At 37.3% G+C, this 23,208-nt stretch overlaps 2 protein-coding genes across 2 annotated transcripts; both read right to left on the bottom strand.

Moving 5' to 3' along the window:
• Positions 1-1,222: 1,222 nt before the first annotated feature.
• Positions 1,223-11,789, bottom strand: LOC145484194 (adenylosuccinate synthetase isozyme 2-like). Its single transcript, XM_081462823.1, has 16 exons — positions 11,341-11,789; positions 9,631-9,698; positions 8,832-8,866; positions 8,633-8,695; positions 7,896-7,946; positions 7,756-7,807; positions 6,880-6,925; positions 6,397-6,458; positions 6,255-6,287; positions 5,844-5,892; positions 5,529-5,655; positions 5,266-5,420; positions 4,138-4,262; positions 3,820-3,917; positions 3,366-3,515; positions 1,223-2,637 (listed from the first exon to the last, which is right to left on the bottom strand). The coding sequence occupies exons 1-16, from the start codon at positions 11,497-11,499 to the stop codon at positions 2,585-2,587; spliced, it is 1,326 nt and encodes a 441-aa protein (XP_081318949.1). The 5' UTR covers positions 11,500-11,789; the 3' UTR covers positions 1,223-2,584.
• Positions 11,790-16,193: 4,404 nt separating this feature from the next.
• On the bottom strand, positions 16,194-23,137 carry LOC145484198 (N-alpha-acetyltransferase 40-like). Its single transcript, XM_081462828.1, has 11 exons — positions 22,988-23,137; positions 22,809-22,853; positions 22,188-22,238; positions 21,621-21,673; positions 21,097-21,192; positions 20,300-20,368; positions 19,805-19,894; positions 19,274-19,357; positions 18,967-19,004; positions 17,862-17,901; positions 16,194-17,600 (listed from the first exon to the last, which is right to left on the bottom strand). The coding sequence occupies exons 1-11, from the start codon at positions 22,991-22,993 to the stop codon at positions 17,471-17,473; spliced, it is 702 nt and encodes a 233-aa protein (XP_081318954.1). The 5' UTR covers positions 22,994-23,137; the 3' UTR covers positions 16,194-17,470.
• Between the last annotated feature and the right edge of the window lie 71 nt (positions 23,138-23,208).

Genomic DNA, 23,208 nt, shown 5'->3' with positions numbered 1-23,208 from the left:
ATCAATCTGATTCTGGATAAATTTGTTGTCATGCAAATCAGTGATAACCGAGATAAGATTCTATTGTTTCTCTACAAAACATTAGACGCTCGGAAATCACTCAACTTTTATCGAAGGCACATTGGATACTCTGGCCTCCAGCCTCAGCCTTCAGTGGACGTTGTTTTTGGCAAGGCACATAGCTCTCACAGGTTCCTGAAAAAAAAAAAAAAAAAAATCTGATGCAGGATCGACACCTTCAGGCCTTAACGAGCGTTGCTCTCGAACAACCTGACGAGAAAACAGCGCTAACACACCTGACAAAACGCTTGGGCGAGATGGGTTGGGATAAGAAGGGGGAAGGGGAGGGTATATACAATGTACCAGATAGACATCTCATCTGCAAGCGGGTTTCTAATTGTCATCAGGTTCAGGTACGTACACTCGTCTTACATAAAGGCAGCACGACTGTGAATGCGACTTTCACTTAGATACTTAATTGAATAGAAAAAGTAAATAACGAGTCCAGTGCGTAATACGAAGAATGCTCACAAAATGCGCCCTGTTTATCTTTCCGCACCAAATTTTCGTTTACTAAGTTAGAAAAGTTACAACTGAACCAGTCGATCCTCTACTAAAAGACACCTATATGACAGCCACCTCCCACTAGCCAGCCAGGAAATCCCTTCCCGTACACACGCCTCTCTTACATGCTACTGAAACCTTCCTTCAAGGGCCACATCTCTTCTACGGCCAAACTACTGTTCCGCCCTGCCAGCACAGGTCACCCAAGCGTAATATAAGAGTTTGTATGGAGATCAGGAGTCGTTCAATGTATGGTTAATTTACCGAATAAAGACTCTTGGATATTCAATGATGTCATTTTTTCTCATCCTGGAGAGTTGAAGCGAGATTTCACCGAATTTTGATATATTTATTCTACCGTGGGATAAGTATATCAAAATTCGCTCAAATCTCGTTTTAACTCTCCAGGATCAGAAAAAGTGACATCATTGAACGTTCAACAGTCTTTATTCGGTAAATTAACCATACATTGAACGACTCCTGATCTCCATAAAAACTCTTATATTACGCTTGGGTGACCTCTGCTGGCAGCAGTAAATAGTGCCCCGGCAGCTCTGCCCTGGTAAAAATGACCGGTCAGTTAATTCTGCCCTGGCAATGCGGCCGTAGTACAGAAGTTCAGCTGCACTTTCATGCTAAGAAGTACATTGCACTACACAAGTGTTGAAATAAGTTTAATCAAAAATTCACATCTTAAGCAAGAAAAAAAGACCTTATTTACTTAGCCTGTTCACACTAAATTAAAATTCTAGAACCATATGTCTTGTGGCTCACTAACTTAAAAGATCCCACCAGCCGACCATAAGTTGACAAGTATTTTCCAAAAAAATTACCCTTTTAAATAACTCATATTTCATGTCACTTTTGGCACACTTTAAGCTTAATAAGACAATGTATGAATAAGTTAGAATTACACAGAGAGGACTTAAAAAGAAACTCGGTTGGCTTGAAAATGATAAGGCCTCCTAAAAACGAAAGGTTACTTTAATAATAATATACTAATACTACCCTTAGTATCTGTACCTTGGTTTGACTAAACGTGATAACTTAGTGTAACCAGGAGACATTTAACTGACTGGATACAACAGCAACGCTCAGCTTTACCACTGAAATGCTAAACTTGAGACGTGTGTCAGGTAAAAGTAGCTATTTATTTTTTGTCTGCCAACAGAAAACCAAGCTGCTTTTGTAAGGGTAAATGACATAAGACAATATCATGGAAAATGATAAATGTAAATTAACCACTGGGTATAATTTAAAGGGACAAGCCCTTAACCAGAAAGGCCTGTTGATTTACCTTTAAAGATCATCTTCAGTCAATAAATAAGCCTCTACTTGCCTATTGGTGCAATAAACCTCTTCTTTAGAATACCTATTGTTTACTCAATTACACGCATTTTTTGTTGTCGTTAAAATACTACATTACCAACAACATTGAACAACCCAGCCATGTGTATTTCTCACAAGATCATTATTAGCCATTTTCCAAGCTCTGAAAAATATTACCACCTTTACTAAAAAATTTCTACAAATGGGATCAGAATACTCTTAGAGAGATGAGAGTCTTGTTTGGCAAATCTTCATCAAGGCACCTAGATTTCTCATTCTTGCCTAGAAAACATGTTGCGAAAATAGACTGTTTGCGATATATTGGTATATACAGCTAGGCAGCAAAACCTAAAGGATACAAACAATAGAAATTGAATGAGCAATTTTATTCATTTCTCTTGTTTGTGTCTCTAGGCTTTAAATATATCGATAGTAGTCTATTGTGACATCGGCTAAATGTATTTAAGAAACATCGTGTTACTCAGCAGCAGGGACGTGATGAAAACTACAAGATTTAGTTTCACTGGCAATGTTTTTAAACAGCACCCTATTGAAATAAGTTACTTGTCTTGTTCTCAAAAAACAAAGTTCATTCTTGATTACTTTCAGAGAATATAGCGATATGAAAACAATGCTGAACGACAACGTCTATATTGTGGTGCTGACTGTCTTTCAATGAGGGCAAATTTTACTAAAACAAAGTGATCATGGCATCTCTGGATTGCCCAACTCCAACCCATTGCACTGCAAAGAAAAACAAAGAAATACCAAAATCAGAATTAGTATACACTGTGAGAGGGCTCAATTTTTACAATACAGTCAACTCTCGCCTTGAGAACACTCCACTAAATATTACAGACACCCACTATTACAAGCAGGAGCTACATCCCCAGCCGCAAACTATAAAGAAATGCATGAAAACAACTCCTGCTATTTCAGACTCTCGCTATGACAGAACTGCAGATGCTTCAGGTGGTCCCAAATAAACATTTAAATTGTTCTTCCTTCGTCACAAAGGACAACTTACATGTATTGAATGACATCATTATTCTGCAGCCTTTGAATGTCTACTAGATTGTACACTATTTTGACCTACATTATATAATTATGAATCGAAGTAAATGTGTACTACAAATTAAAAGAAACTAAAAATCTTAATAGTATAAAGCCGTACGCACTTTACAGACAAAAATTTGGTCATTTTCATCACACCCCGGTATTGCACACTCTTGCTATTACAGACACCAAATGCAGTTCTGAGGGTGTCCACTATAATGAGAGTTGACTGTACATCGTACCTTCGTGAGAAAATTTAAAATTTGATGTTTCAATGCTGTTCAACCTAATCCCACTGGTTTACTTGTGATGTGAGCTGGCAGGTATTATCTATGCTACATGTTCAATGCGTTCAGGCACGTTACACTCCGTACACAGTATCAACTTGTACATCTAATCAGCAGGGGTAACTTCACCTGGTATTTGTGTTATTTCTTCAATCTTTCTAATGTAAGCCTGAGCATTGGCTGGCAGTTCATGGAACGTTTTACAATGCTCAATACTGGTCATCCAGCCAGGGAGGGTGATGTAATCAACTTCAACTTCATCCAAAACTTCCACAGAAGCTGCAATCAAGAACAATATAAAATCATGAACTTGCTCTTTCATTTCCGTGCCCAGTCAAAAGGGATTTCATTAATTAATTGGCATTTGGCAAATTGACCAGCTGTGAAGATGATTTTACCTGGCTGGTTTAACCATCTAAAGGAAAGTTCTTCTTAGAAAGAAGTTCAGTTCAAATAGTTTTGCCTAACTGTGAAAACCAGTTGCCCTTCTACTGAAAAGGTTAATAAAACCCCTTAGTCACACATACATGTCTCATTCTGTTGAGCTTGAATCTCATTAATGACTGGAAATTAATATTCTTACCAGGAAATGATTCCAAAACTGTTCCTTTATGCCTGTATGCAACTCCAATTTTCACTTCTTCAAATGTGTCCAAAATATCAAGCTTGGCAATCACAAGACTGCCAAAAAATCAAAATTATACATTAAATTTTCAGTGTCAACATTACCCAATAATAGTGATCACTCATCATTATTATCAAATGAACAATACAGTTCAGCTGCATCTCACTTAACCACCTTACAAGATCTTTTTTCAAGCTGGAAACGGGAGTGCCAGAAGACAGAGACTAGGTTTGCAGCTGTTAAAAATCTACTATTTTACAAGGTAAATCTATTTACCTTGTAAAATTATTAATCATGTGAGAGTACTTGATCATCACAAGATCAAGCCAGCCACATCGTCGCTTTCTGCCTGTTGTCACTCCAAACTCCTTTCCGATCTGCTGCATCTTCTCTCCAAGCTCCTAAATAAATAAATAAATAAATAATGTTTAAAAATCAATTTCCTATTTTGACGCTCAACAAATGAAAAGCTGATTATGAAGAGGAACTTTATGCAGCATTTAAAGGGATGGTTTCACAGCTTGATTCATGTACTTCCCTTTGTATTAGCCCAGTTTATTCAAGCACATTACTCTAGCACAATAGGTGTTCTTTTGTTACAATTTCATTTGTATGTTACTCAGGCTAAATAATAAATTTGAAGTAATCCATCCTCTGCTAATCTGTTTACATCTTCCTTTAAATTCTGGCATTATATTCATTCTACAATGTACCTGTATGCGATTCAGTAAGAAAGCAAGAGAGGTAATTTATGGCTACGCTGTGGCTTGCACATGTGCTGAACCATGAACTGACTGAATTGTTTAAGAAAACTATGAAATGGACTAAACTGGGTTAATTGGACAGGGATATTCACCCTTGTTACAACACACCTACGGCACATTAATACAGAAGGAATATCAATTCATGTGTGACCATCCTAGTGAAGCCACTTTTTGCTGAGCTCCGGCAGCCCAAAGGGCCACCAGGTGGAACACCATACTTGTAGGAACCCATGAATAGCTTTTCTCATGATCATCATGGCTAGTGGTATTGCTCATCGGTGCATATGCACAACAACCACGATGATGTCACGCAAATGGCAGCCATAGTTAACAAGACACGCAGACTTGGTTTATCTTGGTACATCTTTGATATTGGACATCCACATTATGGTCAATCGACACCTTTCAAAAAGAGGTATCTACTGACCAGCATTACATGACCACATAGCTGGCTCAAGTTTAGAGCTCATCGAGGTCTTATGTCTTTTTGAAGTCGACCACTGCCCAGGTACTGGTTTTTTATTGGATTGCAGGCTCAAGCACAGTTAACTTACTGTAATCAGGAACTCCGCTTTTAGGCCTGGCTAAATCTATATATTAGAAATTCTAAGCTATCTTGAATAAGAAACAAGTAACTTACATTTGTAAGTTCTGTTGGAAATCCTCCAAGACCAACCCTTGTTGTGTAGGCCTTAGTCACCCCATGCACATTACCAATTGCTGTTGGTGGAATGCCAAGCCCGGTGCACACTGCGCCAACGGCACAGTTAGAGGATGTTACATAAGGATATGTACCTGCAAATAAAAACAATTTTCAGTCTAAATGACAGGTTTCTTTGAATGGATTGCAATATTACTTGCAATAACAATGTCTTTATTAGAATTATTGTCATTGCAACTCACCAAAGTCAATATCTAGCATCAATGCATTTGCTCCCTCCACTACTATGTTTGCCGACTCATTCTGGAGTGCTTTGTTCATGTAGCTTACTGTGTCGCAAACCATTGGACGAATCTTCTCTGCATAGTGCTACAAACAAACAAATGACAAAACTTAGACTTGAACAGAGGGATGACTGTTCACACCCACGTCACGCAAGAAGGAGATCAAGGGAACCTGAACTGAAATTAGGGGAAGACTCATAAAAGCCCAATTTTGTCTTTATTTAGTGGTGCCAGTGGTGGTAGTCCAAAACAAATCATCCCTAGGCCTCATACCTTGTACTTTACAAGTTCCTCTTCAATGTTTGTACTGAGACCTGGATACCTATGTAAATTGAAAAGTTATATCATAATCCACCACGTACTTCTCTAGATAGTTCCTTAAGACCCCTTCCCCCCACCTCCCTTGAGCTATATTTATCACGCAGCTCTGCCTCAAACAGTGGAACATCAACAAACACATGCTTAAGTGTTTTAAATGAATAATTCTTCTCAAATCTAGTTTAACATACTTATGTTTACATACATGGTGTATATACACAGCTCAAACAAATATTTAGCATATTGCTCTCTGGATGCAAATCTTAATGAAAATGGCTGCTGCTAAGAAAGTTGTCCTTAATAAACACAATAACTCAGATCTATTTAAAAATGAGAATTTCTGTCCTTATTATCTACAATACTTACAGCCTCTGAAAGTGTGAAACCAGTCCTCGGAATCTAACAAAAGGAGTAACACATTTAATCACTTTTTTACAAAACATAACTATGCTTAAAAAGTCTCAGAGCAGCATCATAACATCAAGTTGTCTTCAACACTTCTACTAACCTTTTCTCAAACACTTCAAAGTCTCCTACCAAGTCACATATTCTAAGGCCTATCCTTTGTGCCTGTTAGACATCAGTACAGCAAAATTGACTCTCAAAAAATTAAAAGAAGCGTGCAAAGAAAGTTCAATGTCCAATTGTCCAGGGGTGAGTGGATTTTACAGACGCACGATTGCGTCCTTTTACATTTAAAGTGAATCAATAAACATAAATAATCATGCTAGTGGGTGCTAGTGGGGGGGGGGGGGGGGAGAGGAGGAGGGGGGTCTAGTGAGAATGATTGACTAGTACATCACTGTTACAGCTTGCCCAAGGGGCAGGCTTGAAAATAACATTTGCACCCTACTCGATAGTTGTTTAGTATTTCCAATATCAATACATTATACATGTATATTAAACCAACGGGTTAGGGTTAGGGTTAGAAATAAGCAATTAAAAGAAAACAGACCATTTCCCAGAATAAATTAACTAATGTATACAATACCTTGGAAGCATAGGTAGGTCCAATTCCCTTCTTTGTGGTCCCCAACCTTAAAAACATGCAAAGAAAAAAAAAAAATAACAACTTTTGACTTACTGACTGACTGTCTGACCAACTATCTGACTGTCTGTCTGCCTGTCTGACTGACTCTGACTGACCAACTGTCTGTCTGTCTGTCTGACTGACTGACTGACTGTCTAACTGACTGACTGTCTGTCCAACTGACTGGCTAATATGTACAGTGGATCCACTTTTAGCATTCAATGCTTCAAGTTGTGGTATTTGTCGTTCGTAACAGTTCACTGATTGCATTGACAGGAAAAATGTCAGACATTCTTAGACAGACAGGAAGTGTCGGGTAAATGCATGTCATATCACATTATGAAATTGTAGGTTGTAGTTAAAACAAGACTGATCACTCTTGACTAATAATCTTCCAGGAAATCATTGATAAAAATATTGCAAGCAATCACCAGGAAACAGTGATTTTCCAGTTGATTTGTGGATTTCCTCCATGAGGGAAAACCTGCCTTTTTCCACACAAAATGAAGCCATTCCCACCTAGCAGTGTTTGTAACGTTTACCTTGCAGTTTAATCAATCAACTGTTACCACAAATTAAACCACTGAACTATCAACTTGAGTCCACTGTGAAAAAAGAAAAAACATTTTACAGTAAAGGGCTGTCATTAAGTTTTGAGTCACCGGTAGCCTTGTTCTCCATACCTGTAGCAAACTTGTTACTTTATGGGTGAATTCTGACTACCAATTAACAACAGGCAATTTTTCGCATCAAGGGAAACTTAAGCAGACTCAGTTGTGACAGGTGTTACAGATAACCGCCCTTGATGACAGCCCTGCAGTATCACCATCAACTCACCCTCCTTTTCCACCCTCTCGTAATTTGTCAGATTCTTGGTGTAAATCAAATACTGAAAGGATAGAATCCATGAACTGCATTAGTTAGATAGTGCCACTGTAAGTCAAAATGTTTTTATTTCATACAAATCAATATCTCACCTATGTGAGCTCTATCAGAGACTAGAAGTCTTTTCTGCCAATCTGTGACCCCTGCAAACAAGTACATTCATTATGTAACTTCCAGTTTTAAAATATGGCATCAACGTACATTTATTTAACATCATATTTAATGGTAGTGGTGTGCCAAACATTGATTATTACCGTTCATAATTTGATCTAAAAACCTTAAGCAATGGGATGTTTTTAATCTATTATGGAAAATGATCAATTGATTATCACAGAAAAATAAAAATAAAACAAAAAAGAATATTAAAAATAGTTTGTGTGTTGTCTTTTTAATGGACTCATATTGCATCTATAATCCACTGATGACATTTTTCTGATATATTTTGTATATTATTTAATATTCTTTAGTCATGTTCTAAAACACAGCACAAAGTTCTGTGCTCAGAAAGGAAAGCAAACACTAGAATTGATAATTCTCATTTTCAAACCATAACTTTAACAAACATGGACTGAAGTCAAACATATTTTAATTAGAATTTATTTTATACATGTAACTTATTAAACATACTTGCTCTACGACATAGCCAAATCAAAATGAATCATTGCTTTGCGACAGGCATTGTGGTGTTAATTTAAATGGAAAAAAAAAACACTGAAACCTACTTGCAATCATTGTTTAGAACATGATTGTTTTTTAATTAATATTTCAGGTTCTTTCATTTTCATTAAATATGGAACAAGCAGAGAGGAAAGTTTGAAGGCATAATCACCTTTAGCTTCCAGTGCCTCTAACTCATCAAAGAACTGAGGAATATGAATCACTACACCATTTCCTGTTGAATTTAAGATGAAATACTGGTATAAAAGGTGCCGCTAAAGATAACAAATAAGAGATTGTTCTACACTGCAGTATAATCTCAACAAATTCTTCATAATGAATCTACGCAGTGATTGTGTATAAACACTTACCAATAATGCTAACAGCCTTTGGCTGTATCAGTCCACTAAAACCAAAAGAACAAAGAGAAACATTGGGATGATGTTTCATTAGGGCTGAAAACTATTAAGAAATTAAAATCTTTTAAAAATCGGAATGATCGATATCATTTCAATCCCTTCAAAATAACAATATGAATCTGTATGTATAGATGCTGGATGAAAAGGATTTCCTGATCAAACATAGACATCAGGACAAACATTTTGTGGTCTATTGATTATTCATTGATTATTCATTGATCAATCAATTATTGAATTATAACATCAATTACCAATTGATTACCCACTGATTACTCATTGATTGCAATTATATAATTATGCTGCACATCTATTACAATTTTCCAGCACTGCTTTATATTTTTAACTCATCATGACTGACTTTTTCTATTATAGCACTCTTCAGAAACAATCAAGTCTGATGCTTCAGATGCTCCTCGCACTGCACCCAAATTAATAAACTGAAATCCTGAAAGATGCCATGTGTTTCTTGAACAAATTGTTTTCATTTCTTATTTTAGATTCGGTTTGGTTTGTGTAGTCACAAGATTTTATTGATTACTAATCATTCTGATTTCTTTAGTTTTATTCCCCTAAGTAATGTGCCCCCCCCCCCCCCCACCACCACTGCCCCCCACAAACCATAGGACATGTGACAGTCTTGCCTCACAATAAAAATTCATTCCTGTATTGGCTAATTATCTTGGACCTGAGAGGGAAAAGAATCATTTGATAGATTTGTGAGATATCAAAACAATCTACTGTTACTTCTTACCTTGGAACCATGTGAAAGAAATATTTCTCTGAGTCAACAACCACTGTGTGACCAGCATTGTTCCCACCCTATAACAATAAGAACAAATGGAACAACATCTTAGTGGCAGAAAAAGCTGTTAGCAGTTGTCTTACAACAAAAACATTTTTTGTTTTTTTCAGTAGAGAAAATAACATGAATATTGTGTAAATAATAAATCACTTTCTTTTAATGTATGACCAAATTTAATGTTAAATTATAAATAATGAAGGGAGCAATTGATTTGAATTTGCATCCCTCTACAGGCTGGCTTTTAGCCAGAATTTGTGAAGTGACCATCCAAATTGTGTTTTAGGACCTGCTTAAATGAGCAATTTATAAGGCAACATATGAAAAATAAAACAATTTTTTTCAGAAAGTGGCCGTCCACAGGACACCTGGACACCTGGACACCCGGACACCCAACTGGCTAAAAGCCTGTCTACAGCATGGTCGATAACAAGAACAAGGAGGTTTCAAGCTTGACGACTTGTTTTGGCCTTTTGACTTTTGTTACCTGTATATTACTCTATATGAGATAGAACGCCCTATAAAATTATGCATTCAGGAGCAGGACGGTGACAAAGTTTATTAGACAACCAAGAGAAGTTAGTATACACTGTGTCACCATAATTATCATTATAACTTACAGTTAGTAGGCTTTGTGGAGCATACTATTCAGGCTATAACATGAATGGGCCAATCAGGTGCTATTCAGGCTTACTAATCATGCTTAACAAACTGATCAACAAACAGTATTTCAAATGTCACAAAGATCCAAGCAAGACAGAATGCCATTTACTTTCATCGTCACATTCACACTTCCAAAATGCTCAATCAAAATCACAGATTGTTGGTTATTGTTTCAATAGTTTGCACATCATCCAATGTAATCTACAGTATAACTTCTGCAAAATGCTTTACATTGATGAGACAGCTAAAGACTAGGAGGTGGATTTCTAGAGCATCAAGGAATGTAAAAAAACATCAACAAAGAAGCCCCTAGATCTTTCTCAAAACAATGATATCAATCTTCTCAGCCATTCTTTCAAAAACATAATGCATTACAAGACAACATAACAACAAACAATACAACAGATTTAAATTCATGTGTTAATCTCCTGGAGCCTTCTAATTGGGAACACCTAAGACTTCATTTATACTCATATGAGCTTACTTCTCCATCAAGACAACATCGACAAGGCAAATTCGTAAGATTACAGAACAGAAATTTATCTTTCAACTCAGTTCCTTGTCTCCCAATGGCATAAATTAGGGTCTTTCATTTAACTTGTTTCCATGCTTCCTCTGACAGTAGCGTACATGTAACTTTGTTCTGTCGAAGGACTATCGCTCGATCTGGCGGTAATCGAATTATGGAATATGTCGGTGGGCAGTTCGTCACCCTTGTGGTGAGATGATAAGAGATATGGATTGAAATAAATGAACAGACAACGACAGCAAGCCATGGCAGATCAAACCATGAAATAAGCATAAGAGCCACGTAAGTCAACATTCAAGCCGGTTCATGTTAAATGAAGCAAAGCAACTGAAATGCTGAGCTGCTGTTTACAAAACCTGCGAACTTGATTAATCATCTTCGCGTGTAGACCAAAGATCTTCCTTTACAGATCTATACAATACGAACATAAGCTACAATAGATTACAGTAATTCACTTTGTTTTTGCATACCTGACACCGGCAAACGAAATCAGCATTTGTGGACAAGATGTCGACGAGCTTTCCTTTCCCTTCATCACCCCATTGTGCTCCTAAAACAACGGTGACTTTCGCTGCAGGACCCACTGCCTTTCTGAGTGGTGTTTCTGGTCCATTAGCTAAGGATGACATGGTTAGGAAATGAAAATATTGTAAGAAAAGATCAACATCTACTCCGCGCCAATTCGCTAATTCGTAATTAGGCACGTGTTTACAGCTTGGTAACCGCTGACAGGCAACGTCTCCCGCAGCCGGTCTCTAACGGAGGGGGCCCGGCGTAGGGTTTCTTCCTAGGGCCCGTGGTCTCTTGTTTCTAACCAAGATCTGTGACATCCCATACTCTATTTCGGTCCTGAGCGAAAAATCGATACCTCATTTCAGACCTAAAATTACTACATGGCTTTATGACTGAGATGCGCCTAACCAGAAATGACTTCCATTTGCGCAAACATTAGAGAATTAAGGGCTACAAAATTGCCAATGTTGATGCGATACAAACAAATAGTTCCTTGTAAACAAAATACCCAATGCTAAGCCAGAGTGAAAAACATCCCCTACTTCAAACCAAAATGGTCAAAATCTATACCCTTTTTCAGACAAAAACCACTCAAAGCCATACATTTTGCCAGCCTCCACTACTCAGTCTACTCATCCAGACACACAACATGATTTAAAAATTGGCCGCGTTGGACAGCCAAGCCACCGTGCTATTTATTCAATGTCGGCAGATGTTGCAAAGATTCGAAATACTAAGTGCACCAAAGCCGGATACGAAAACTCCGAAAAACCAGCAGGTGGAAAAAACAAGGGAACGTATTCCCCTGACCAATACAGTTAGGCTCTTACCGATAGTGCTCGTAAAAAAGCATTAAATGCTTAAAGCAGTGCTTGTTTTTTGCCAAAAAAGAGCTAAAAGAATGCTAATTTTCTTAAAAAGTGCTCGTGGGTTACATAAAAATGCTCACTTTTTTCCGATTTTTTTAAACATAGAATATTACATTGTTCAGATTTTCAGTTACATTTTTCAACAACAAAATGTAACGATCAATGTTTTTTTTTTCCATTACTCCATTCTGGCTGACTTCCATTGTTCCTCGATGACAACGTGGATGACTCTATCTTGAAACGAGTGTGATGGACTGGGTTTCTAGAAGGCAACCGCTGACCTATCAAACCTATTCCCCAGGCCTCCTCGGCTCCTTTGACTAAAATGAGGGCAAAATGCATCTGGGAGGCTTTGGATGCCATAAATAAAGTCAGATTGTACTTTTTAACACAAAATTATACAAATAATCAGTCGAAAATCCAAAATAATGCTAGCAGTGCTTTTTGGGATAAAATGTAAAAAAAAAAATGCTCGCGAAGCCAAATAATGCCAAAAAAGTGCTAGCACTATCGGTAAGAGTCTAAATACAGTGGTGTCACCCTTGGTGTTTTAGGGTATCCTAATTAAACTTAGTGTACACAAATATAGTAAATTACAGTGATGTAATAAAATGACAGCACTAAAATGAGATATAAACCATCGGGAAGTAAAATTCATGCATAGCCAAGAAAAAGAATAACGAACTTTACAACTGTACACGGTAAAGGCTGACCGTAGAATATCTCACCCTGCTAACGGCATCTAATAGACCAATTGCGATATATTAAAATTCAGCCTAACACAATAGACCTCAGCACGAGGCTCTGGGGAATAAACCCCACAAACTCTGTAGTTATTCCCCAGAGCCTCATACTGAGGTTGATTGTTTTAGGCTGAATTTATATGGCGAAATTGGTCTATTTTGAACTCTAATCCCGTTGAACACTGCGCACCTCAAACCCACCCCCAAACTCTTATCTGTGCCGGCAAAATAGTAATTTATGCTAATTTATCACAAATTACATTTTTTGGGGCCGCACATACCTACATAGCCCATTGAAGGGAGTACCGCTTGGAGAAGGGGGGTAACCTGCGAACATACCCCTCTCCCTACATCTCATTCCTTCTCCTTTCCAAGAAATGAAAAAGACGCCTGATTGCAGGTCATGGATGGGGCGTCCCGGCCCTGCTGGGTCCCCTGGGCTTCTCTAAGCCCTTCTGATAATTACGAAGCTCTCCCGTGGGACGCAGTGATAAGTCATATTTTAACAGCAGCATCACTGAAAATTTTTGGCAACACCCAACTTTTGTCTGCAACCAAACATTGTCTATGATGATCATCTATACCAAATCCTAGTCGTAAGATTCCCTGTTATTGCTGGGGATAGTGACAAGGAAACCCTTTCGATATCACTCGGTCGAAAGTTCAGCTTTCCAATAACATTTGGCCGCTTACATAGAGATTCACTGCTTAATACGGTTTCGTCAGGAATTAGCCGGAGGCTTGGTAGAAATGTCAATTTCATTCAAATACAAACTTGTTTCAGTCGAGGCAAAATGGAAATCACGTGAAGACAATTAAACACGTGTTTGAAACTTATGATCAGTGGTCACTTTCAGTTTCGGACTCTAGTCTGTCATCGCCTTTTCAAAAACAAGAAGCTCTAGCAAGCCTAAAACCCGGACGTTTATTACTTACTTCTGTTTGTTAAAAACAAAATTAAATCTGCAATCTGCTTTTTGAACCAGAAACAGATTCTATATTAAAGAAACGTGACATTCCCCACGTTATGTGAATAGACCAATTTCGATATATTAAAATTCAGCCTATCACAATAGACCTCAGCACGAAGCTCCGGGGAATAAACCCCACAAACTCTGTAGTTATTCCACAGATCCTCGTGCTGAGATCTATTGTTTTAGGATGAATTTTAATATATCGAAATTGGTCTATTATACTTATAACTTGATTTTTATCAATTATTCAGGTTTCCTGAAGGGCGAGTGCATGCAAACATGCGAAATAAATTTCTATTGTTTAAACGATCTGTTTCTTAAAACTCAGAGAAATAATCATATACAAGTTTTCCTTTTTCCATCTTTCTGTTCCATTATCCCAGTCTCACTATCCAGATATGTGATTTACGGTACGACGCATCTTTTACATTACTATTTTTTTCGCTCTAACCAGCTGTACATTTGTCTTCATTCCGTGGAATAAAAATTCGCGGAACTGAAAGTTTCCAACTTCCCGAAAGCTTTCCTCTAAGGACAACAGTTTCGGGACTTTGATAACTGGCCACTTAAGGGTAAGCCGCTCAACGGGTGGCCGCTGTAGTATAAGAACGACATAAAACAAGACTTACACATTTAAACTCGGGCTATATTTCTTTAAAAATTAAAAATGCGCCAGTTGAAAGAAAAGTTGAACTTAATATCAAACGACCTAAATTCCATTCATATCACAGATTAACACATGGGACCGTTCTTCTCTACTCATCAGGGGCGGAACCAGGATTTTTGTTAGAAGGGGATGGACCGGTGCACCACTAGGGAATGGCGTAATTGACTGGTGAGGTAAACAAATTTTAAAAGGGAATACGAAGAAAAAGGCTTCATCTCAGTGACCGGGGCAGCGCACCCCCTCCATCCTTCCCCTAGTTCCTTCCCCTGCTTCTCTACCGTTCTATCATCTCTCAGATTTCTGGTACACGGCAGCGCTTTCTCTTTACTCCCTCCATATTTTGATCTCCAACACGGTCAGTCTTACAGTAGTAAGAGCGATAGCCCACAAAGCGATCAGCGGTCAGTTTTAAACTTAACAACGAAAGAAAACCGAAAAATGAAAGATTGGCAAAGGTAGTTTGAAGCATCTTACAGGAATGGCATAAATTCAGCATAAGGAACCAATCATAGCGAACCATTTGGCACAGTGATTAATTCAATGGAGTAAAAAATATCACCGTACAACGAGCGCATCAAAATGAGCCGGTTCTTTGTTATTGGACGGTAACTCGTCTTAGCTCATCCAGGGGACGATTCTCAAACGAATCAATACTATATTGAGTCGATTTCCTTCAAGAGCAACTTTCCTATAACGCTCTAATTTTAGAAGAGGGCGGCATTTTAATTTTCACCGTTCTCTTGGCTACGCGCAACAGCACTTCTTTTGGGTCACGGTACCGACGAGTTACTTGTGTTACTTTTACTAGAGTTTTGCAAGTCAGGTTTCTCGTTTTTGTCTTATTTTGTTTTTCTATATTTTGGGGGCGTTTCTAGTCAACAAAAAATCCCACTTGCGTTTTTTGGATGAGATGATTCAACTCGGCCCTACGCGCTTCGTTGGATATTTACAGCTCATATCCAAAGCACGTTCGTGGAATATTGTGAAATCTACCTTGACTGGATGACAATACTCAACAAGATGGTGATTTTCGAGGTTTATTTAAAATACTTTTTTGCACAGTTTTTTAGTACAAAAAGTACACCAGATTAGTTTTGAAATTGTCTATGGAGTATGACACATTTGATTTGTAGACTGGTTCAATGATAACGAACAGCTGTACTTACTTATACTAAGTTTACATGTTGTAGTCAAACATAGCAAACAGCCAATCTTGGTTTCTTTTCTGCTTGACGTTCAAGGATGCAAGAAATCTGCAATGTCAAAATCTCTCTACTTCAACCAGCTGTCATGACAGGTCATATCATTTTTCTGATACAAACAGTTATCGTCAAAAAAGGTTGAAAAACACCAAATAAGCAATATTATTATCTCTCAGTTAGTACGCGCGCTGTGGTTGGTCAATTTGGCGGGCCGGACTCTCCTGTAGTTGGTTTCGCTGGCAAACTGTTTCGTGATTTTATCGCTAAGTGTTCTTAACTTTTATAGCAAGTGAAAGTTTCAAACTTCCTTATACTCTAAATTATGTAATAAAGCGTGCTAACGACTTAAAAGTTTCAAACTGACTCGTTTTGCTTTCGTGGTGCATCAGAAATTTGAAGCCTTTCCAAGTCCGCGTGAATAGAAATCGTTTCCGAACCCATCAGGCACACAGTAGAGATATAACAAATGTCTTACTAACCTCGTCTTCTCGGTCCGTACTGTAAGTTACGGATCCTCGTTTTTTCCACTTCGATTTATGACCTGCGCGCTTCGCGCTTAGGCCATAAATCGAAGGGGAAAAAACTCGGTCCGTAACTTACAGTACGGACCTCGAACTCGGTTAGTAAGAGGTATATAGTAAACGGCACCTCACTTGGTCAAGTGAAAAGAACTATAATTTTTCTCGGCGTTATTGTTAGATAGTTACGTGTCTGTATGTAGATCCGTTGGTATACAGGTTACGTAGGAAAAGCCACTTAACAGCCTATCCGTTTTTGATTTCAATCTCATAATTTTATTATAGTAGATTTCCATGTTTTTAGATCGTTTGTGGTGACAGCTATGCTAAGGACCGTATATGTCTGATTAATAAACGAGATGCCCAGTCCTATACGACTGATTTTCATACTTTTCCTAAGTTTGCAAATATTTTGCTGTCGTTTCACAGTAGAGGAGTGATTAGGACCACAAATGGGCATGTTTGTGACTAAGAAAGACTTTCAAATGTCTGGCTAGACTCTAAAGCTCGGTTGTTTATCAACTTAAAGACTAAGATAAATTAACCGCCCTACCTAATGAAGCTAGCGTATCGAGCATTAGACCTTCTTCAGAACAAAGTCACTTCGCTCTGTCAAAGGGCTCTTGCTCTCAACATCAACTTCAGTGACAAACCTTCTAGAGCAGTTAACTTACCTTTTATCAATATCAAATAGATAGATAGCCGTGTTCCTCTTCCACGCTTACGCAGCCTAACAGTTTCTTTAGAAACTAATACCTCTAGATTTTAAAGACGTAACTGTTTGTTCGCATCCACACTGCGCACCCAATTACACGCCACATCATACATCCAGCATGTACTAGAGAAGTTTGAAAATTTGCCCACGCATTACCGGATTCTGCTCTTTGAGCTGTTCATTTGTACGACGGTTAAGTTTGAAAAGGACCGCAACATTTGGAATCATTATCGCAACCGGCACACCCATTTATACAAAAAAGAGACAAGATAGTTTCTAGCAAGCCATGTTCAGTTGACATTGAACAAAGGCGGAAGGGAGGGTGAAATCAGGGAGATTGATGTAATGCATGGTTACTTGCTAATGAAAGTCACTTGTGAATTTCTAACTGTATCCTGTCTATTCCTTGCTGATTGTATCATTAGTTGCTTGTGTTTTTCGCATTAATGTTTTACTGAGGATGTCATAGCAATAATCCTCAGGGTTCATTGGATCCCAGATGGCCGGAGAAGTTTCATCTGTTTGGAACCTAACACCGAAAAGGAAAGAAAAAGTCAAGCTGATGTATTTTTCAAAAGGCACAATTGACAAAATAACCTGAAAATGAGAATACTAAAAACTAGTTTGTTGTTTTCCGAGTTTTTTGTCATAAACAATATTGGATTATATTTTTATCCCCTGCAGCACTCAAATTCTGCTTCAAACAAAAGTTAAAAAACTAATTATTTATCTGCCACTGTTTACAGCTAAAATTAAAACTTACAAACCAAGAAAATTAACATCAACTTACTTCATGATTTTGGTGAAGAAATTGATAGCTCTCTCATTATCTGAAAAAACACATTCAAATGCAAATACTGAGACAAAAACTAATAACACATGCTGGCATTGTATCCTTTTGTCCCATTTCTCTGAACAAGCAAACAGGAGTACAACTTTCCATGCTGTCAATTTCTTGGCTCACCACTCCATTTCCCAAAGATTGTGCATAATAAAATTTTACCCAACACATTAAGAAGAGAATAATACATGGCTGCGCATAGATATGGAATTTCTCTTTGAGTGTTCAACTCGATATCTCACTCATTCACTGCACTCACTAGTGAGATATAAAGTTGAACATGAGAGAGAAATTCCATATCTTCAAGCAACCGTGTATTATTTTGCTTATTGTATAAACATACTAATAAGGATGTTATGATAATTTTCCAAAGACTTCCAACCACTTTTGAAGATTTCAGAAAATTCTCCAATAGTTGTCTGAAGCCCACCTGAACATTTCTAAAAATAACCGAAGATTGCCAAAGACTTCCATGCAGGGCTTGACTTTCGGGAAAAAAACAGTACAGTTTAAGGGTCAAACATGATATCAAACATATCTTTACGTACGTCATCAATATCATCAAAGTAAAATAATTTGAGGTAATTTTACACATTCAATAAATTACAGCTTTTCTCAGGGCTGGAAATCCTTGTAAAACACTGCAGTTTATACAATGAAGGTCACCGTCATATTGTCACGGTCATATATATCATTCACACAGCTGCAATTGATCAAAATAGCTTGTCGGTCACAGGACAGTCACTGATGCAGATCTAAACCAAAAATATTACTTAGTACTTCATAAGTAGACTACAAGTAGTCCCTCTTTTGCTTGGTCTGTTGTGTGTGACACTGAAGAAAGCCACAAGAAAAAATGGCCACACGAACTCCGTCTCGCACCCAGGATTTTGCGGGGCCATTTTTTTCTCGCGGTTTTCTTTCATGTCACACACGATGGACTAAGCAAAAGAGGGACTACTTGTAGTGTACTTCATTAGAGAAGCTACTGTTAGTAACAACAACAACAACAAAAGCAATCTTCTGCAGGTTTTCCTATTCTTCTTCAATGTACCTTTCAACACAGTGAGCATGATCTTTTTCATCTCGGCTCTGAAATATAAGAGAACACCACAATTTTAAAACCAGCAACATAATTGAAAATCCAGCAAACTATATTTCGTTCTTATCGATATGGCACCACAGACTTACTGGAGAATATTGCCCAAGGGCTTGAATGTACTTTAAGAAAATGATGACATTTAAGATTTGCATGAATTAAAGACTGAAATCATAAGCAAAACATGCTAATGTATGACAAATTTACTATGAGTTACACATTAAGTTAAAAATTTTCCTGTTGATGTTAGGGTTTAACAAACCTGTGTGCCATCATCTCTAAAATCTGCATGAGGAACTTGCCAAGTCCTCTGGCTCGTGCTCCAGGTTCTACTTGAATTTCATAGCTGGCAAAAATAACAGAAAAAAATTAATGCAAAATTATAACTTGATTGCTGTGTTACTGCCAATACAGTCTTCTACTGCAGGGCAAGCTGGACAAAAAGAAACTTCGTTGAATGAGTTGACACAAATGGAAATATCCAGGAATAAAATAACTTTACTTTATATTAAAAAAAAATAAACAGGGAGAGGAGGGTGACTAAGATGGGCTACAAGAGACCACAAATGAGCTTTGAAACAACACTGAGCAAGAGATGACCTCGTGACCTAGAAGAAACCTGACCCTGTTTCTTGAAGACGTGAACTGAACTGAGAGCTTTGGCAAAATCAAAACCATCAAATGCAGATGAATGAATTGCTCACTGACTAAAACCAATAAAAACTTTGTTTGCTGGTTAAAATGTCAAGAAGTGAACTTAATTGATCAGCAATGGAAAAATGTCCAGACTTACCAGTAAAGTACTTCATCTCCCTCTTCCAAGTCAAACCTGAAATGTGAGAATGCAACTCCTTTTCCTGAATTGTCTTTAGCCATAAGATACCTGTGAGAGATAGGAGAAAAACTCTTCAACTTCATTGACAAATATAGTACTTTGTGAAGAATGAGGGAAGGAACATCTTTCAATAAAAGAAAATACATTACTGACTATTATTTCAAACTAATGTAGAAGTAATGGTCAATTTACTGTTAATTATTTGATTCCTTGCAATCAAGACTTGGGTTGATTTGAAATCTGGAACTTCCTCAACCCGGCTTGATATGTAAAGCCTTTCACTGCTAGTATTACTCCTTGCCACATAGATTTTGGTATATTACTTTGTGCAAAAAATACCAATTGCCTAGAATTTCTGATATATACATTGTAGTAATATAATTAATATAATTTTATCCACTGCATATCAGAAGTTTCCTCATGATTTAAAGGACTTGTTTTGATTATAACTACCAGGCTTTATCTTCTGTCATTTCGTCTTTCTTCTTCTTGTCATTCCAGCCCCAGGAGCTTTTCTCATAACTGTTGATGGAAACAAGTAGTTTTAATAGATTTGAAGAGATAATGCAATAAGAACTGATTTAAACCTGTGATAAAATATGAAATGTTTGAATTTAAAAACTTGATGCAAGTTGTCCAAACACTATTATCCACTGTGCTGTTGGAAACTGGAATTTGAATGGTCTGACTATATTTTTCTCTCTCCTGTCTAATGCTAAAAGTTAAGCCAGAGATTGAAAACATACATTAACTTGAGTAAGCAAACTTTGTTGAGCAACAAACTACTTAACATACTATACTGGTTTTTAATAAATTGAGACTGACTTGAACTTACTGTAGTTTTACATCTTCATTTCCTAATCCTATTTCTTTAATATCACATATAAATAGTAATTATCCAAACACTGACCATAATCTTTAGGCATAGGTAATCATGAAAGCGTGAGCAATTAGGTATTTACGCTTGTCTACAAGTCATATTTGAAAATTCTCTCAAAATCACAAAAGCCTTTAGGCAATTGTAGTTTGAAGGAATTTTCAAATATCATGAGCAGTGCAAATCATTAATCCTTTTAAAATTGCTAGTGCTTTCACATGTTAACACATTTATAAGATATAACTGAGAAAATTGTGATCTTGCCTGCATTAAATTCCACCATAATGCAAATGTATAAATTAGTGATAAATTGGCCTGCTCTCAACCAAGTAATTTTCTCAGTCATATAATTAAATTATGTTTATAGCCTTACAGCAATTGCATGTTGTGTTTTGTGAGATCAAAGGACCACTCAATATCCTTGGCACTCATGTCTGTTATTCGCTGACACTCCAGCTGAAGATCCAACCTGTCAACAAATAATAAGACATTTCTTTTCACAAAAGAGTCAGTTTAAGTGTAGATTCATAAAGTCAAGGGAACAAAGAGTGATATCAAGAAAATCTTTTTAAAGTTAAATAATTGATGCAAAATGTAATGAATTCTAGCTTGACAAAACCAATGTCCTCCTGGCTTCAACATCAAAACTTGCTGAATGTTAAGCACAGTTTTCATTTTTTTTTTTTCATAATCAACTCAGTGAAAACATCTTTTAATATGGGATAGAATAAGATAAAAAAAATAATCTGCATTACCAAATTAAGACTTACAAATATCCCAAACAACCTTCAAATAAAATGTTCTTGCCATGTTGAATATGCTAGAATACTGCACCATACTAAAAGTGAATTACAAATAGGCATCTCAATGTACTCTATTGTTTGACATGACTCTTACCCATTTCTTTTGAAGCTTTTAAATGCTGTCAAAGCTGCTAAAGGATCTTTCACCTAAAAAGAAGCAAGGAATATTAAGAAGTAAACAACTACAGCTAAACTAAACATTCTTGAAAGATGATCTGTAGTTAAACAGTACATTCATCAGTTGTGCTGTTCACCCATGGTTTCTGTTATATATCAACAACTTACAATGTAAGCTGTCTGGGTTTTCAGGGAAGTGGGACCTTGGAAAGTGTTGTCAGGGGGCACCACAACGAGGGTGGATTTAAAGTTTGTGTTAGGATACCAAGTCAGCGGGAGTCTAGCACTGGAGCCTTGTGGCTTAAGCCGTTGATTATCCGCTGACTACAGTCTCTGTATTAAGCATAACATGGCTTAATGAGTATTTTTACCCTCCCCACCCTCCTCACCATCTCTCTCTCTCTCTCCCCCCCCCCTCTTCCATGTAGACAGGATGCTGGAAACTGGACTGCATGACCCAGTGTCTAGCATACTAACCATTAGGTTATCATGCCTCAGACAACAATCACTAACAATCTATATTTTACTAAGGGATGATTGTTACCTCATTAGCAACATCCACCACAGCTTGAGCAGCACTAACTCTGGCCATTTCCTTAAAAAGTGTTTTTTGATTGTAGATACAAAATTAGTTATTCACTTACTGGTAATTACTAGCAATGGTGCATATCGGGGTGGAGGTATTGATGTGATGCATATAAATTTATTTTCATTTATAAGCTTATTCCATACTTAAAATGGTCAAAACACACAACAAAAATACATGATGAAAACACCAAAATAAAAAAGATGCATACAGACATTGGTATCTGAACGCACCCAGAGTACCTAGAGCTGTTCCTAATTTTTTCACTAATTTAATGTCCTAGTCTTTCACGTTTAGCCGCTAAAATCATAATCCTCTGTACCCAAATGCTAGATATTAACCAGTCGTCGCTGACATAAGAAATTACTGCAACTCTTTTCTGTCACGTGAGCTCAACGACTTTCACCAGGATCGACATTTAAACTTTCATACAACCAAGTTCGCATGAAGTTAACACGTAAAGCTGAAGCCAAGGCCAAGACTAGTCGGGTTCTGTCACTGATCACATCAGGAATAAAGAGCCTAGTAAAGCTTATATTTTATGAGGTCGACTTGAGAATATTGGGAATTCTTACATACCTCCTTCCTCCTTAGTTTTTTCTCCTTTCCTTTGGCAGACTTTTTCTAAGATTAATGAATCGTATACAGTTAGGGATTAAGCTTATGTCTTCAAAACTCCATACCATAGCGCAAGGAAATTGGAGGTTCACACCAAAGACTTATTAAACGCACTTTACAAAGTACAAAAACTAGCTTACCCCCATCTTGGTAAGACGAGAAGAAGAACTTAACTTGCTTTCCTAAATATCACTTGAAATATTGTTACCCGAGGAAAAAGAAAACACAAAAAACCTTTCAATACAACTTTTCCCGCGCTGTCTCGTCCGCCATATTAGATTCAACGATGCTCCAAATGAATGTTGGGAGAATACTCTTTCGTCCCAGTCTTCCCCGGTTTGAAAGGAATGTGACGTCAACA

This window comes from Orbicella franksi, chromosome 4 (assembly GCF_964199315.1).
Source record: "Orbicella franksi chromosome 4, jaOrbFran1.1, whole genome shotgun sequence".
NCBI lineage: Eukaryota > Metazoa > Cnidaria > Anthozoa > Scleractinia > Merulinidae > Orbicella > Orbicella franksi.
Note: the sequence above shows the minus strand (reverse complement) of the source record. Positions and strands in the feature narration are given on the sequence as shown.